The 18,574-nt window shown below is 33.5% G+C and overlaps 1 protein-coding gene across 1 annotated transcript; it reads right to left on the reverse strand.

The window, feature by feature from the left end:
* Positions 1-568: 568 nt before the first annotated feature.
* Positions 569-1,294, reverse strand: LOC120165722 (peter Pan-like protein). The gene is made up of 2 exons (XM_039175181.1): positions 1,036-1,294; positions 569-839 (listed from the first exon to the last, which is right to left on the reverse strand). Exons 1-2 carry the CDS (start codon positions 1,100-1,102, stop codon positions 682-684), a joined length of 225 nt encoding a protein of 74 aa, XP_039031112.1. The 5' UTR covers positions 1,103-1,294; the 3' UTR covers positions 569-681.
* Between the last annotated feature and the right edge of the window lie 17,280 nt (positions 1,295-18,574).

An 18,574-nucleotide genomic window follows, 5' to 3' on the forward strand; every position in this document is an offset into this window, starting at 1 on the left:
ATTTAGGACACTGTGGGGGTGTTAATCCTTCCCCATGCGTAATCGACTCTTGAATTCAATTTTGGGTACGCAGACCTTAAAATGTTGTTTTAATAATTTTTAAATTAAATTTTATTAAAATAACAAAACATTTTGGATGCCCAATCACACCCTAATCAAAGATTGGTGGAGACTCCTTGAACCCTTTTTTTAAACTTTAAAAAGGAAAATACCAAATTAATCGAGACACAATTTTTTAAAAAATACACTTATTTAAAATTTAAATATGTTTTTAAGAAATCGTTTCGACAAAAAATTTGTGAAACATGGGAACGCTTTTTGTAGAGTTTGTGAACTTCATTGACATTGTATCAATTACCTTAAGATTTCATAATATATATATACACCTACATACATATTAGAAAAGTTAAAGCATTGACATCAATTGAGTTTTCTCTTTCTCATATCAAACTCTGTGGATATTTTACAACAAATTTAAAAAACTTAAATAAGGAGTAAATCAAAAAGATGGGAAAGTAAAAAGATCAAAAAGAAGAGAGACTAACTGGCACTTATCTCCTCAGATGATCTCTCTCACTAGGCAACCACCTTCCCATGTAAATAATACATCTAATTATATAATTTTCATGCCATTTTAATGAGAATATGGAAGTTGTATCCTACCACTTTACCAAAGCATTATTAATCTTCTTCATCATCTTCCTCTCTTTCTTCTATATCTTGCTCATTATCCCCCCCTTCATTATCTTTATCACTACCTTCCATTTCGTCATCGTTCTCACCATCTTCCTTTTCATTACCCTCCTCACTGCCTGCCTTTCTCTTATTGCCACCATTTCCTGATAAATAGAGAATAGTTTATAAAAGTGCTAGTTGAATAGTGTTACTGTATATGGCAGATCACCTTATAATCTGATATATTTTAGTGACTATTCTAGCACGTAGAAGAAAATGTTAGACTTTCTATTTCTTTTGTGGGTTAACAAATTTTTCTTGACAGTGATGATACAAAATTGCTAAGATAGAGGAACGTACCATATTCACTAAACAAAACTTCACCAGAACATAGTCCACCCTCGATTTTAGTGAGTTGGAGAGTCATTCTAGGTCCAATTTCTTGAAGCTTGACAGCATTTTTTGTGGAAGCGCGATTAACTCGACTAAGATCACTGGTCAGAGTAACTGTTGCTGCTTCCTCATCTGCTTCACTTTCTGATCCATAACCCGCTCTTATATAACAAATCAAAGGCGTGTGAGAAGAACTAAACAAATTGCAAAGAGTATACCATTTGTAATAACCATTTTTTTAATTAATTAGCTTTAAAAATAATTATGACTTTATTTTGGGAAAATTGGATTTTTGTTTAATTTGATTTAATTTGAATTGGAGTCGTCATCGACCTTTGGGTTATGTAGATCAAATACCTAAAAAAATCTTTTTAATGAATTTTAGAAAAATCATTTAAAAGACAAAAATTAGTCTGTGTATTACCAGAAATTCGTTTTTAAGGATTCGAGAGTAGATTGCGTGTAGGGAAGGAATAACACCCTAAGCGCCCAAAATTGGCACTTCTCGATTTTACATTGTCTAAGTAGTGAAATTTTAGATATTTGAACTCTAAATTTAAAGTTACGATCCTTTTATTTCGATAAATTTTAAAATGAGTGAATCTCTTTTAAAATATTCAACTCGATGATAATGGTTTGTTTCACTCGATTTTATTTAAAAAGGATGTCCCCTTACTATATGAATTAACGGAAATTGAAATCTAGTCATGTTAGACATAATTTCGTTAATCTACGATACAAGACAACATTGCCTTTGATTTTATCAAAAAATATTGAACAAGTGAATGAATGAACGATGAAAGCAACATTATTAATTGACATATACAGAATGGATCAAATGTCCATCGAATAATTAATAAATGACAAAAAATGACAAACAAAATATTTATAATTATTAATTTAGGAATTGACAGTACACCTTTCACTAGTGTGTCTTAAAGAAAAACACTTCATGTATTTGGAAGTTTTTAACAGTCGTTCGAGACGTTACCACAAAAAAATTTTAAAATAAAATATATGTACATGGTACGATATATATACTTGAAATGTATATACATAAATAACAGTGATAAAAATATATTATATAAAATACATTCAAACTAAGGTAACTCACACATATTTACTAAGGTTTCAAATCAAATCTACATAGTAAGATTTGGTTAATATGAGTGATATCTAATGTTTCCCAAACTAAGGTCAAAAGAACGACTAAAATAAATAAGTAAAATTATTTAAATTAGGACCTAAAAGGTGGCTAAACTGAAAGTTTACTAAATTTAAAAGTCTAATATAAATTTCTAAAACATCTAAATTAAGCTACCAATCAAGGCTAAATAATAAAAAATCCATCAGCAAAACAAAAATAAATACATGATTAAATGCAAAACAACAATAAATACATGATTAAATACAAAACATTTAGAGGTGTAAAAACAATAGTGAAGTATTTAAGTAATCAAATTATCAAAGAACATGGAGCAGATTAAAAAAACACTAATGCAATTTAAAGAAGAGTTAACATATTTCAAGAGTGAAAACATGACTAAAATGAAATAACCACAAGTTAACAAGAAAAAAATAGTTCTTAACTGTAACTCAACAATAAATAAATAAGTACTAAAAAGGAAGTATTTAAAATAAAGTATCCTATGTAGAAAGCAACGCATAACTCAAGTTAACATGGAAAAGGGACTGAAATGCATTGAAACCAAGATGGGTTGAGCCCATACATGCTTAACCCACAAAACACAAACCGGGTTAGTATCTCTCAGGCGCACGACCATCGGTCCTCGGCGTCGAAAACCGCTGCCGGTTGCTAAAAAATCTCAATCAAACCTAGTAAGTTTTTTTTACTTCCTTAACCCAAATCCTAGACACCGTTGCCAAAGACCCATCCTAGAAGCCTAGATCTAAATTTATACCTTTCGAAATCACTAAAATCCAGTGTCTCTTCGGCTTTTCGGTGAACTTTGAACCAAGGTAAGAACTTTTCTCTTCCTCTCTTGTTTTTCTTTCCTTTTTCTTTCAAATCTAGTTGCTCCTTTTTATTCTGAATCTCTCTCTATTCTTTTCCCTATTTTATCTTCTTTTCGTCTTGATTTATTGGTATTCTACCCCTGTTATTCGTTCAAACTTTGTCCTCTTTTATCTTGCATGCGATGGATTGGTGAAATACTTTTGCTGCTACCAAGAAGATAGGGTATGATAATCCTATTTTCGGTGATTAACAGTCATAGGATTTGCTTTGGGGTTTGGTTGAATGGACTTTTTTCTTTGTATATATATTTTTTCTTGACTGATTTTGGCTTTCTGATTGATTGACATGTCGACGGTCGACTAAAACGGCGGTGTAACACCCATAACCCGTATACGTTTTGAAATACGAGTTAAAGATATTACATCAACTTTAAAACTATTTCATTATTCACATAAAATCGTAAAATAATATTTAATCATTTAAAATGAATCTAATTTTAAGTAGCGATTAGAAAGTTTAGTGTTGTTTCCCAAGCTACTCAACACTACCTAAATTCTACTTAATTTGAAAACCATTTTAATTTATAAAACATGAATATGATATTCATGCATAAGTTTTAATATAAATAACACTTCCAAAAATAAATGGCTTTAGTTTACTATTACAGATCATTTTAAAATAAGCACGATATAGCAAAAAGGCAGATATAATATACATGTCATTAATAAGTCATAAATCAAATGTCTTATTGATTCTGATATTAGATAAGATTTTTTGAAAATATGATAAAAAGACTCCTCACTTCATGTTCTTTCCTCTTTCTGAACATACGCATGAAAATCATCACGCGCTAAGTAAAACTTAGTGAGACAATAACATAACTAAGGTAAGATAAAACATAAATATCATAAAGTATCATAAAACATAAATATGAAATTTAAATAAAACATTGAAACTTTTAAACCATCTATTTATCCCCATTTTCCTCTTTGAAGACCTGAAAAACATCATCTTATGATTTTATCTAAAATCATGTAAGTCATCATCAGATATAACAAATATTTCACATTCTTTTCATTCGTACATGTTTCAAAACTTTCACTTCATTTCCATATTCTTTTCTTTCATATACTTGTCATAACTTTCTATCATCACCCATTTTATCCAGTGTGACACGTTTCATATTATTGTATGATATATATATAGTATATAGTATATATATAGTATATAGTATATAGTTGCTTGTGATAATACATATTAAATATAGTTGCATTTGCATGTCATATGGTTTATAAATAATAATTACATATTAAATAGTTAAATAATTAGTGTGTGTTACATTGCATATTATATAGTTTGTATATACTATATAGTTTATAAATAATAGTTGCATGTTATATTAGTCACGTTAGTATAGTCCATTTATTTTGCTAAATAAATAAATAATGTAAAAAACCCAAATAAATAATCCATTTGCATTTTAAATAGTCTACTTACATTTTTTTTACATAGGCCCAAACATAGCCCACTTTTTTGTTACATAATACATGCATTAAATAATAAAAATAAAAAATAAAAAGCCTAAAACTACACTTATTGGGTTTGTTGCTTGAAGGTGGGGGAGATTTTGACTTCAAAATTCAAATGGAGACAAAAACATTTATGATGGCCCAATTTTTTAGGGAGATGATGTCATCAATTCATGCCTTGGAATCATGCAACAATCTAGGCCATTGGATCAAATATAGATCCAATGACCATGCTTCATCTTCTCCAAGGGAGCTAGGGCAACAAGCAAGTGTCACCGCCAGTCGGTGAATCGTCGTCGCACCCGTCGCCGATCCATTTTGAAGCATAAAAAATTCAAAAAAAAATCCCAAAAACTTAGAAACTCATAAAGCTTCTATAATCAAAGACGGTTGTAACCATTTCCTAATGAATTTTGGAGGTAATGGTTGAATCTAAGAGCTAAATCAACACTATAAATAAGCTTCCATTTCAATATCAAAACACACGAAGATTAAGCAAGCATAAGCATCATTAAAGTTCGAAAGAAAGGAGGAAAGAAAGTTTACTATCACAAGAGGGAAACACATTTTTGGGTGAGTCTCCTTTTTCCTTTATTTTTTTGTTCGAATAAGTGTTGGTTCGGGTGTTTTTTTGTTCGGCGGTTTGGGTAGTAGGTAGCCGACCAGTGTCGGGTCCGGCGGTAGAGAGGTGGCTTGGCTGTTGGTCTTGGTGGTTTAGGTGTTGGATGGTGATTTTAGGCTTAAGATTTAAGAAGAGTTTGGCTTTGGGGTATTTGGGTAATCTTGGTGTTCTTGGGGATTCAAGGGAAAAGGTTAAGTTTGATTTTAAAGAAACAAGTTCAGTTGGTTTTTGGATGTTGTTGGTGAATCAAATTGTGTTTTTTTGGGATGAACACTTGATATTTAATAAAGAATATGGGTGTTTGATCCGAAATAAACAAGTTTGGGTCGTGTTTTAGTGTTTATTTTGGATCTAAACTTGGTTTTTGGCTTGAATATTTTGAAAAACATCAAGAACAATGGATGAATAAGTTGAATCTAAGTAATTTTCAGTTGGAAGTGGTTGAGAGCATTTGGAAGAGAGCAAAAATTTTGGTAGTGTAAAAATGAGCTCTATGTTGAATTTTTGGATCTTATAGTGTTGATGTTTTGGGCTATTTACCTTCATTAAAATACCCACCTTCACACATGTTTTGCTTTTAGAAAGTGACTTTTCATTAATTTAATTTTAGTCACCATTTGTTTGAAATTTGTACTCCGAATTTTAATTGAATGCAATTTAGTCATTAATTTCTTTTCAATTGCTTTGAATCCTTTATTTAACGTGTTTAATTGTTAATATCAAGTGTTAATTTGTGAATCTTTTGAATTGGTCACTTGTTTAATTATTGAATAAATCGTTTAGATTTTCCAATCTTTTAATTTGGTCACTAAATATTAATTAGTCTTTATATTTTTAATTAAGCCTTAGATTTTAGGTTCTATAGTTATTAATTAAATCCAGTTTAGGTTCCTTAATTAGAAATTAAATAAGTTTAGTATCCTTAATAAATTAATTAGAAACACATAAATATAAATTCATAATTAAATTAAAAAGAATGTTCTTTTATTCTTAAATATTAAAAAGGGTGGTGTTAAAATAACTGGACATCCTTGTTTAATATTTTTTTGAATAAACAAATATTCTTCAAGTGGTCACCGTGAAAATTAAATAGGTTCATTAATTTTAAAAAATAGGGTAGATGTTTGTTCCTACATTTAAATTGCTAAGGACAAGTTTTTTTAATAACGTCGAAGGCTTGGCCTTTATTCTTTAAATCAAGGAACATCCTTATTCTTTTAATAATTAATTTGGGCTAATTGTCCTTTTAATATTCTTTTTAAGGTTTAATAATTGGTTAATTCTTAAATTTTTAAAGATGACAATATTTCATTATTTCGATTAAAACATAAGAAATAATTGTCTTAATTTCGATTAGGGGTTAGTTTTTTTATTTAATTGGAAATATAAGAATATTGTGCGTCTTTTTAAATTTTTTAAAATATTTTAGGGAATAAAAGGATCATTAATTAAATAAATATTCGAATTTCTTAATTTTTCGATATAGGAATAAAATAATAATTGAAGATACCAATTTTAGGCGTTGTGGGAGTGCTAATCCTTCCCAAGAGTAATCAACTCTTGAACCCAAAATCTCTGAATCACAAACCATATCCCATCTTTTTAATTTTTTATTTAAAAAGGCGTATCTCGGGTTTTCAACCTACCTAATCCCAAAGGTTGATGGTGACTACAAATATTTTAAATCTTTTATAAAATTCAAATTTTTATTCCAATTTTTGCCACTTCGAAAAAGTAGATTTGACAGCTTGGCGACTCCGCTGGGAACTTGAACCAAATTTTTTGGTTTTATAGAGAGTCAGGCCTTAAAAAAAATTATATTTTATCCATTTATTAAAAAATAAAAAAAATCAAATTTATTTCATTCATGATCCTTTTAAATTCCTAGTAATTTTATCCTTTTAGATTATTCTTGTTGATTTTATTTTTTATATTTCCCCTAATTCTTCTAACCAGTTGTACTAATGTGTAACTTGAGTGAATTTTTCAGATATTCTAATATTTCCAAGACCACGTGTTTTATCTGATTCTTTTCTCTGCTTGCATTGTTAAAGGTTTGAGTATTTCTCCTCACACATTACACGTTTGCATTCATGCCATTAGCTCTATACCCAAGATGTCCTTTTTAAGTGAGAGTGAAAGCGACATCTTCGTGGGAATTTATTTTTCGTATAAACCTGGCGAGTAAATTTTGGGGGTCCAAAGTACCTATGTCTTCATAGGAATTTATTCCTCGTGTCAGATATAGGGAAATGCTCCCTCTCAAAATTTAACATGATCCGTAAGCCTATCATGGGTGAGGATCGAGGGTCTGACTCACCCAAGGGGGCGTCGACAAGGATAATTTTGAGTACCCTATCATTTTAGAGCCGAAAGCATGGATCTAATTTACTGTAGATCCACACAATACAAAACTCTACTGAAATTTCACTGTAGGTACCCGATTAAGTACATAAAGGAGAAATTAACTCTAAACCTTTTTCTTTTTTATGTCATTACATGCGAACTAGAAAATCATGCATACTAGGTTTTACTATTGTTTTAATTATTACTATTTTATTTTACTTATTACTATGACGATACTAATCATTGTTTTTCTTTGACTTCAAGTTCCTTGCATTTATTGCATCATCCATAGACAAAGGTATTGATCATTAGTTAGCTATGGAAATAGAAGGCTTACAATAGATGAAAAACAAAAATATTAGTCAGATGGTTGCCAATGTAGAAGTACGCCCATGGTCCGAGGCTTTACAAAGGGAGAAATGAAACAGTCTACTACTCTCATAGCTTAATGTCAGAGCACAGAGGATCGAGCACCTGGAGAGGGATAGAATGAGATTAGATCTCGAGATGAAGCCCCAAGAGACTGAGCTCGGGATACAGTGATGAATTACTAGTACTTGGATTCGGAAGAACAAAGACAAGGTTGATCGAATTGCGGGTCTGAATCTGAGGATGCAAGAGGCTTGACAGAGGAGTGACGATTAGCTAGCTCACTGTCAAGATAAAAAAACTGAGTTTATGAGGTATATTATGCAGCTGGAGGAGGATTTATTCTGAGAGTCAAGGCATCTCAGCGAGAGTCTTCAGTAGAGGATTGCTTTATGTAGTCAGGTTTAGGACCTCGAGCAAGAGTTACAGCATTGTCAGAAGCAATATCTGATTTGGAGCATGACATTAGCGATGCCCAGGATGAGTGATAAGAGGCGATAGATGCCTACGAGGACTAAAACGCTACTAGGGAGTGTGTCATCACTAAGGAACTAATTCAAATGAGTGATGTAGCTCGATATTTGGGAGAGTTGGCCAGCCGAGTCAAGATAGATTTCAGAGAGAAACAAATGAGTAATGTCTTTGATAGCCAAGATTGTAGAGTTGAGTAGAAGAGCTAGGTCGTACTTATAGAGAGAAACCATTTGTAATAAACTTTGTTTTCATTTTGAAAGTTGTTCTATGATAGTTGACTTTTCGAGATTGGTACCTCTTGCATGAATGTTTTTTGCATTCTTATCATTTCGTTGTTAATAATTTATTGACATTTATATTCGTATTCATTCATTAAAATGTTTTTTTTATAAATTCAAGATTTTCATTCAATGATATACTGGCTCATAGTAAAAGTACTTCTCACTCGAATAACACTCGGGGAAAAGACAAAGAGAACAAAAAAGATAAATTGGAAGAACTTGAAGAGGCTAAAAAAGGCCTAGAAACTTGGTTGGAGATTATCCAAAATGAACCGAGGGACCAAGTGACCAATCTCAAAGAGATGTGGTAGATCAAATTACTGCATTACTTAGAGTAGACCCTAAGTGAAAGGGTCATGTCAAAGGTTCTGGCACAGTTGATCATGGTTGGTCAGCTCATGTGACGGATCAGTCCAAAAATGTGTTACCTGGAGGGGGAATCCAAATTAGCACTACTAGAGTGTCTGCAAAGCACCATGTTCTCCTCAATGACAATGTTGAGTACCTCGACAATGAAAAGCGTCAGCTCATGTTGACTTTCACATTTTTTGTTTCATTTAAAAAAGAGAAAAATGAGAGGGAGAGAGAGAGAACTCTCCCAACCAGGTTCGGTCGACCCACTGTCAGCCACCGCGAACCACCACCGGCCTACGTCTGATCATCGTTTCGGTCACCACACATGGTGGTTGGATTCCCCAAAATTTCCCAAAACCTTCCCTGAGCCTAGATCTACCCACTAGGAACCCTTTTCGGGGCTAAAACCACCAAAAAAACCTAAAACTAAACAAAACCCCCCAAAATAGTTCAGTTTCCCCATATTCTAGTGACCTTCTGACGAGGCCCCTTTGGCTCAGGTAAGCATTGATTCTTCTTCCTTTTATTTTTTTATCCTTTTTTGATATAAAAATGAGTTGCTTTAATTGTTATTTCGAAAGAAAAAACCTTATTCGTATTTATATTCTTAACTGAAAGAAACATGCATATTTATATAGATATACAACATATATTCGAATAGAAAAAGAAAATAAACCTTAAACTTGCTTCTATTTCTTCTGGAAAATAATCGAGAGAGAAACCCTCTTATTACATTTTTGTTCCCATAAATATAGCCCCCGATTCTTACATTATTTTTCTTTCTTTTTCTTTTTCTTTTTTTCTTTTTACTTTTTTGAAACAAGATGATTGAATTCAAATAGTTGATATAATTGTGTTTTTATTGGCGGATCCAGCTGGAATTCAGTTGATGGAGAAATTAGTGGTAGTGGAGAAATCGGTGGCCTACCAGGTTGGGTCAGTTCCGGGTCGGATCCAGTCGAACCTTGGGCTTAGTACGACTAAAATTGGTGATTACAGCTACCCCTTTTTGATCATTGCTATGAAATAGGAACGGAGCAAAGACGTAAAGCACTAATTTTCATACAGCTTGGTCGTCTGATATCTCTGAGCTCCAAGTTCTTCTTATTCTAAACTTTTCACTCTTATGTTGATAGGTGTTGCTGATTCAACTCCATATATGATGAATTACCAAGCTTGAAAAAGTTCTTCTTATTATGAACTTCTTTTCCCTTGTCGGATGAGTTATTCTCATTATGAACTCTACACTGGAAATATTGATCCAAGGTCAAACAAGTTATTCTCATTATGAACTTTTTTCCCTCGTTGGACAAGTTTTTCTCATTATGAACTCTCCACTGGGAATGTTGAGCCATGTTTGAACAAGCTCTTCTCATTATGAACTTCTTCTCCCTCGTTGGATGAGTTCTTCTCATTATGAACTCTCCACTGGAAACATTGATCAAATATTGAACAAGTTATTCTCATTATGAACTTTTTCTCCTTCATCGAATGAGTTCCTCTCATTATGAACTCTCTATTTGAAATGTTGATCCCTTAAGTGAGGCGTCACTTATTCGAAATGTCATGAATCGAGTGATAGGGCGAACAAGCTCTTCTCATTATGAACTTCTTCTCCCTCTGTCAGATGAGTTCTTCTCATTATGAACTCTCCATTTGAAATGTTGATAGTTCATATTTTTTTTGAAAAGTTTTAAACCTGCAAAAGATTATCATATGCCAGTGATATGGTATTTGAAGTACCCAAAGGTATTGACCCGAAGGTTCTCGAATCTTTGTTGAGATCCACTTCTTTAAAAAATGAAGACATGAATTGATTCTTTACTGAAATATTCTTCTTCAACATTGAATTACGAAATAAAACCTCTATTTTTTTACTTCCTGTCAAATATTAAACATTTGTGAAGGAAATAAATAAATCAAAAGAAATCTATTTGAAGATAAAGAGAGATAAAATTTGTTTCGAGGGAAACTGTCTCTAGAGAGACAAAACTTTATTTCAAGAGAAACTGTCTCAAGGGAGACAAAAACTTGTTTTAAGAGAAACTGTCTCAAGGGAGCCAAAACTTGTTTCAAGAGAAACTGTCTCAAGAAAGACAAAATTTGTTTCAAGGGAAACTGTCTCAAGAGAGACAAAAATCGTTTCAAGGGAAAAATTCACAAAGTTTATGTTTCAAAAGAAACCGTCTCAAAGGAGACAAAATTTGTTTCAAGGGAAAATGTCTCAAGGGAGACAAAACTTGTTTCAAGAGAAAATGTCTCAAGGGAGACAAAACTTGTTTCAAGAGAAACTGTCTCAAGGGATACAAAACTTGTTTCAAGAGAAAATGTTTCAAGGGAGACAAAACTTGTTTCAAGGGAAACAGTCTCAAGGGAGACAAACTTTGTTTCAAGGGAAACATATTCAAAGATTTTGTATTTCAAGAGAAACTGTCTTAAGGGAGACAAAACTTGTTTCAAGGGTAACAATCTAAACAGAGACAAACTTTGTTTCAAGGGAAACATATTCAAAGATTTTGTGTTTCAAGAGAAACTGTCTCAAGGGAGACAAAATTTGTTTCAAGGGAAACTGTCTCAAGAGAGACAAAATTCATTTCAAGGGAAACGGTCTTAAGAGAGACAAAATTTGTTTCAAGTGAAACGGTCTCAAGAGAGACAAAATTTGTTTCAAGGGAAACGTTCTCAAAGTTTACGTTCAAGAGAAACTGTCTCAAGGGAGACAAAATTTGTTTCAAGAGAAACAAGTGAAACAATTTCAGAATTTGTATTTTAAAGAAAAAATATCTCTAGTGAGATAAAACTGTTTTGAAAGAAATAATCTCAAGTGAGATCAACTTTGTTTTAAGTGAAACAAACTCGAAATTTGCATCTCAAAAAATGTCTCAAGTGAGACGAAAATTATTTTGGAAGAAAGCGTCTCAAGCGAGATAAAATTAGTTTCGATTGAAACAATCTCAAAGGCGATGGATAGTCTGATTGTTCGTGCATGTTAAAGAAATCCTTTCAGAAGATCTAATCGTTGACTTAAAGAAGTCAAATCTGTGGACGACATTGCTCTTTCAGGTTGAAGACATATGGTCATTTTTGAGCTTTTATTTTTTAAAAGACTGAAATAATTTATTTATGACTGCCTATTATGTATGTTTTCGGGTTTCATGATGACGTTTATTTGATGAATTATTGAATTTGTCCTCAAGAGAGGGAAAATAAAAGTCTTTATTGCACATGATGATGAATGCAAAGACGTAAATGTCATGTGTCATGTATGTATGTGTTGATCTGTGAGGGGAATAATTGTGTGAGCAGTCTTCATTATCTCCCTGACTCCAATTAGTCTTCGTTTCCACCAGGGTGTACTCTTGTAAACCTCAACCTGAGACAATTTATTTCCTTACCCCATAAAATTTTGTCCAAATATTGGCTTCCCTTGCCCCAGCTTTGATCTTAAGTTTCAAAGAAATATTCATTGAATTCCAAGATATTTCCAGAGAACTTATCTTGATTGAATTTTTTTTCTTCCTTTGAATTTTCAAAATTTTGAAAAATATCCAAAATAATTTTGAAAAAATATTGCCTCCTTCTAAGTTTCACAATTGAAACAAATCATAAAACAGGAGTTCATTGGATATCAAAATAATCAACTGCTCTTTTAATATTTGATAGAAACAAATCTTTGACAAATATCAAGATCGAAATATTGGTTTTGAGGTTGGCTACCTAAATTCTAAGGTTTTTTGTATTGATTATCCCTTTTTCTATTTCCCAGTCATTGTAAAAATATATCATGCCCCTCTTTCTTGGCATGGCATTTTGATCAGAGACGGACAAAATGTTATAACTAGCAAGTTAATTGCTAGACTCATTAGAACACCTTTGTTTCAGTTCTCTGAAATATTTCATTTGTTCAAGTTTCGTAGACTCCTCTAGCAAAGGTAGTGCATAAATATCGGTCTAAAAATGAGATTTATGAGTGCTCGTGTGAGTTTGACTATAACAGGTGTTCCTCAACTCCCTTAGTCCATATTCACCGAAACTTTTATTTAGTAAATCAGATTTAATTTTGCCATTGTTTAGATAGCTGAGTTCATCTTTATTGTATATTATAATCGTCTTGGTTTGGCTATCTGAATGATTCATATAATCACAAATTCTTTGATCTGACAATCACAATGGAACAGGCACTGTATTTCTTAGTATCTGATCAATGTCATGGTTTAAATGTAATCTATTCATAAAGCCAGGGTTTTCGAGCTTCCTCTATAACCAATTGCTTTAGCGAAATAGCTCAGATTTATTGTATATATATATATATATTCTTGGTATACAGATTTCATTTCTTAAGCTTGTCAAGGAGAACCTGTTATAGTCCTTGTGTTTGTTGTAGGTAAAAAAATCTCATCGTTAGAGTTCAATTTCCAAGCAACTAACCTAACTAGATTCACCTACTCGACCATTCCATCTGAGAAGATCATGATCATCATTGAACATTATTAATAGAAGTAGAAACTAATTAGCTTTGCTATTTCATGTACTCGATCCCCCATTTTGTCCGCTCCTGACACATACTTGAATGCCAAGTCCTTTCATTGTTTCTTCATGTACGGAGAAGACTATATCGACTCCTTCAAGCGAAGGGTATTTATTGTGGTGTATTTCTGGAGTAGGATCAAGAGGTTCTTGTTTTACTGGGTTCAATCTTGTCATTTGTCAAAGATTTACAACCTCAATTATTAAAGAGCTTTTAATTAAGATGATATTCAAGGAATTTCAAGATTAAAATTTGGTCATTGTTCATTTTCTAAGAAGGAAACATTTTATTTAAAATGTTCAAATATCAAGTGACTTACAAACATTTAAACATAAATAGAAAAACAAAATCAAGCAAGATAACTTGTATGAGAATGCAACAAAACTCCTGATGGATTCCCCAGCCTACTCTTGATCAGCATGCCCCATTATACATTGAATGTCAATGCCTCTGAAATAATCAAAATCTTGGACTTTTCGCTCCAATGCCCATAATTCTCAGTGGTGTACCCTGAACTTCAGGCAATGCTAACATCACGTCCATAGCTTTCAATTCTTTTTTTGGTACAAAAAGGTGACTCAAAACTTTTATCACAAGACTCTTCACGAGTTACTCTTGGGACCCATGATTAGTGCATATGTTGAGACGTAGTGTATACCATGTAATGTACAATGTATATATACTAAAGCAAAGATACATGCAAAATGGATGTGCAAAATATGATATGGAAATGCAACAAAGAATTGATCTCAAAATAACTATTCTTAGAACAATTCTTAAAAAAGCAACAATGTCTCAGTACACTAGGGAAGTGAAGATATGGTCCATTTTTAAGTCGCCTGGCTCCTACGAGCATCTGGGTACTACATCATCTTCAAAGCTTCCACTTTATCTCATACTTTCATAAGTCTTTTAATCTGGTTCATGAACCTCAATTATTGGATTCAGCATTGAATCATCTCGAGTCCAACTTGTTACCTCAGTAGGAAAATGTCTGGATCATCTCCTAAGTAGATAGACTCCCTCTAGCTCCTACTTCCTCTCTTACTTCCAGAAATCCTTCGAGCTGGTTCGTGATCTTCAACTGTTGGCTTCAGCGTCGAATCATCTCGAGTCTAACTTGTTACCTCAGCAGGCAGATGTCTAGTTTGTCTCCTTGGTAAAGAGACTCCCTCTTGATGCTACTCGATCTACGTAGAGCATCTTCAAATTTCTACCAATCCAAGAGAAAGGCAATGTTGTGGCATTGTTTGTCAAGAACCTTTTAAACAATCAGTTATTTAGGGATCAATACCTTTGAATGATATGTCATGTTCATGAAAAAATGCAATAAGAGAAGACAAAAAAAAAACCAATGTTAGTAGAAAGAAGACAGAAAGAATCAAGTTAGTTGAAATGATTAGTCAAAGAAAAATAATCTCAACAACAATAAATATATTCGACTCAAATTTGAGACTAAAAAGCTAAAGCATACAAAGAAAATTGGCAGTCCTAACCGCATGCGTTCTAATTCTCCTAGGCTATCCACATGGCTCTAGCAGGGTAGGCTTACTAGATTCTTTATATGAGGTTGGGTTCTACCAAAGGTTCCTGAGTAATTTTTACAACCTACTAAGGTTGACCCCGATTCTGGCCCATTACAGACTTGCGAATCAGTTTTAGCTCAGAGGATCACACCACTAAAAGCGTACCCGGATCTGATATCCGGATAGGTAACTTAGGGTGCTTTCTAGAGATACTTTATTAGACCCAAAAAAGGAAGCCCAATACTCCTTGTGAGGTGTAACGTTTCTCCCTACTTAGGTAAACTGGGTTTGAGCTTGGGTTTATAGCTATGATATGCAACAATCCTAAATAATCATAGAATTTTAAGCATTAACCAGAGAGAAATCTATTTTTTCTTTTTGAAATAACATAATGAACAGTAAATTAAATAAGATCGAACTCGTAATTTCCAAAATCATAAATATTGGGTAATCAACTCGTGGCTCGACTCTCAATTTGTTTAAAAAAACAAAAGTCCCCAGCAGAGTCGCCAAGCAATAGAAACTGTTTTTTGCTCGGGCGGGGAAAGATCGATACCGACTCGGGGGTTTTCTCTTTGAAAATCGTTTCGAAATGTGAGGAGCTGCCACCAATCATTTAATATGCGATATGGACACCATAAAAACCGGGTGATTTTAATAAAACATTTTATTTTTATCAAAATACCGAGTTTTGGGTCTACGAAAATCTAGAAATCAGGTTCGGGAGTCGATTACGCGTGGGGAAGGATTAGCACCCCCACAAGCGCCCAAAAATTGGTACCTAGTTAATTACACTATATTTAAAATAAAAAATTTTGAGTTCGATCTTTATTTTATTCAAAAATCATTAAGGATGCAAAGTTTAAAAATGGTATTCGTTTATTGAGACTGATAGCATTCGCCCCCGAGAATGAATGCGGGAGATCATATATTGTGTCTAATAACCAAGCATTATCTCAGTTTTAAAACATGACGTGGTTTTGAAAAGGATGTTGACCTATTTAGGGAATCACCAGTAGTCACCCCCTGAGCATGTTCACGGGAGATATACTATTAATTCCTTAAATAAGTGAACAATGCCTTAAAGTTAAAATAAAATACAATCAAACAAAATTTTATTCAATCCTAATTAATCTAAGGTAGATTAAGGCTTTTTCTAACTTAAGGTATCAAATTATGGGAATTAAGGAACCTAGGGGCTCAAATCTAAAATGTAGGCCTTTTACATTTTTTTGTTTCATTTTAAATAAAAACATAAAAAAGGGAAGAGAGAGAGAGAGAGAAAACTCTCCCAATCAGGTTTGGCCGACCCACTGCCGGCCGTTGGATTCTCCAGAATTACCCAAAAACTTCCTCGAGCATAGATCTACTCACTAGGAACTCTCCTCGGGGATAAAACCATCGAAAAAGCTTTAAAACTAAACGAAAACCCCCGAAACCGTTCGGTTTCCCCAGATTCTGGTGACCTCCGACGAGACCCCTTTGGCTCATGTAAGCCTCGATTCTTCTTCCTTTTATTTTTTTAATCCTTTTTTGCTGTAAAAATGAGTTGCTTTGATTGTTATTTCGAAAGGAAAAAAACCTTATTCATATCTATATTCTTAACCGAAAGAAACATGCATATATATATAGATCTACAACATATATTCGAACAGAAAAAGAAAATAAACCTTAAACTTGCTTCTATTTCTTCTGGAAAATAACCAAGAGAGAAGCCCCCTTATTACATTTTTTGTTCAAATAAATATAACCCCCGATTCTTACATTGCTTTCTTTTTCTTTTTTTTCTTTTTCCTTTTCTTTTTGCTTTTTTGAAACAAAATGATTGAATTCAAATAGTTGATATCATTGTGTTTTTATTGGTGGATTCATCTAGAATTCGGTTGATGGAGAAATCGGTAGTAGTGGAGACATTGGTGGCCTACCGGGTGGAGTCAGTTCCGGGTCAAACCTTGGGCCTAGTACGGTTGAAAATTGGTGATTACAGAAGTAAATACCGCTACCACCTACAATAAGGGCTACTCAAAGAATGTCATGATTTTCAACTGAGGAGTGTTAGTGCAAAGCCCAACGCTGATAGAGGTGAGTTTCGAGGATAAAGAAGAGAGGTGAAGAAATTAATGTTCACACCTATTCCAATGACTTATGTTGAATTATACGCATATTTATTCAAGTCGAACATGGTTCGTCCATACCCCCTCAATCTACTTCAACCACCTTATCTAAAGTGGTATGATACGAATGTACAATGCGAGTATCACACCAATATTGTGGGGAACTCGATCGAAAATTGTGTGTCTTTCAAAAAGTTGGTTCAAAACATGATTGATACCGAGATAATGGAGTTTAATTTTTCAGATGATGCAAAGAACCTGTTGCCCAATCATTGTGGGAAAGGAGAAAATGTCATTCAGGAAGAGAGTAGGAGAAAAAAGAAAGAGGTGTGTATCTGAGGTCAAATCCCCACTCAATTGGTTATTTGAACAGCTTGGAAGTGTTGGCTTGATCAAGTAGGATCAGATTTCTAGTAAGGACAAAAGTGGATTGTCTTGCAAGTTTTACAAGGATGAAGAGCATGAGATTTAACACTGCTACATGTTTATAGCAGTAATTCAATCGATGATGGACAATAAAGAGATTGAATTCTTTGAATATGTTGAAAAAATAAAAGAAGATGAGGTGTGCATGTCTGAGTACACCAAACTGCATACGGGGTCAGAAAGCCGTTTGTTATTATTTTGAAGCCCAAGGTGGCGAATCTGCACCTGTTACTCCGAAAATAGTGATTTTGACCCCGCCTCCTTTTTATTTAAGGATTCTCACAGGGTACCGTGGAACTACACCACCAATATCTCTATATCAGGGGAAGTGAAGATTGTTGAAGGCCCAAAAGTGTTATAGGAAATTCAAGTAAACGCTGGTGAGAAAATGAATGCGCCGTCGAGGTGATCAGTGAAGTGGGGAACTTTACCAGGAGTGGTAGATGATATTCTCCTCCTGAGGCATCCAATGAGGCCGAAAAGGCAAAGGGCAAGGCAAAAGCCTCACCACCTCCGAAGATATTTGAGGACGAGCCCCCACCAAAGATTAATGAGCCTGTTACTTAAGCACATGCCCAGGAGTTCCTAAACTTTTTGAGACACAGTGAGTACAGTGTAGTGGAGTAACTACCCAAACAATAGGTGCTGATCTTAGTAGTGGACTTTTTTGATGAGTTTAGAGGTACACCAAAATGCTTTATTAAAAGTGATGAATCAAACCATTATGTCGAAGGATATATCTGTAAAAAACTGGATCGGATAGTCAACCATATTGATGTAGACAATTATATTACTTTCATTGATGATGAGATCCCGAAATGAGGCAGGGGATCTGTAAAGGCTCTAAACATTACCACCCATTTCAATGGCACATGTTGCCTGGATGTTTGATTGATAATGGGTCTGCACTCAACGTGATGCCAATGGCAACTTTGCAAAGATTTCCAGTAGATATATCC

The sequence above is a fragment of the Hibiscus syriacus genome, unplaced genomic scaffold, assembly GCF_006381635.1.
Source record: "Hibiscus syriacus cultivar Baekdansim isolate YM2019G1 unplaced genomic scaffold, ASM638163v2 tig00111594_pilon, whole genome shotgun sequence".
Lineage (NCBI taxonomy): Eukaryota > Viridiplantae > Streptophyta > Magnoliopsida > Malvales > Malvaceae > Hibiscus > Hibiscus syriacus.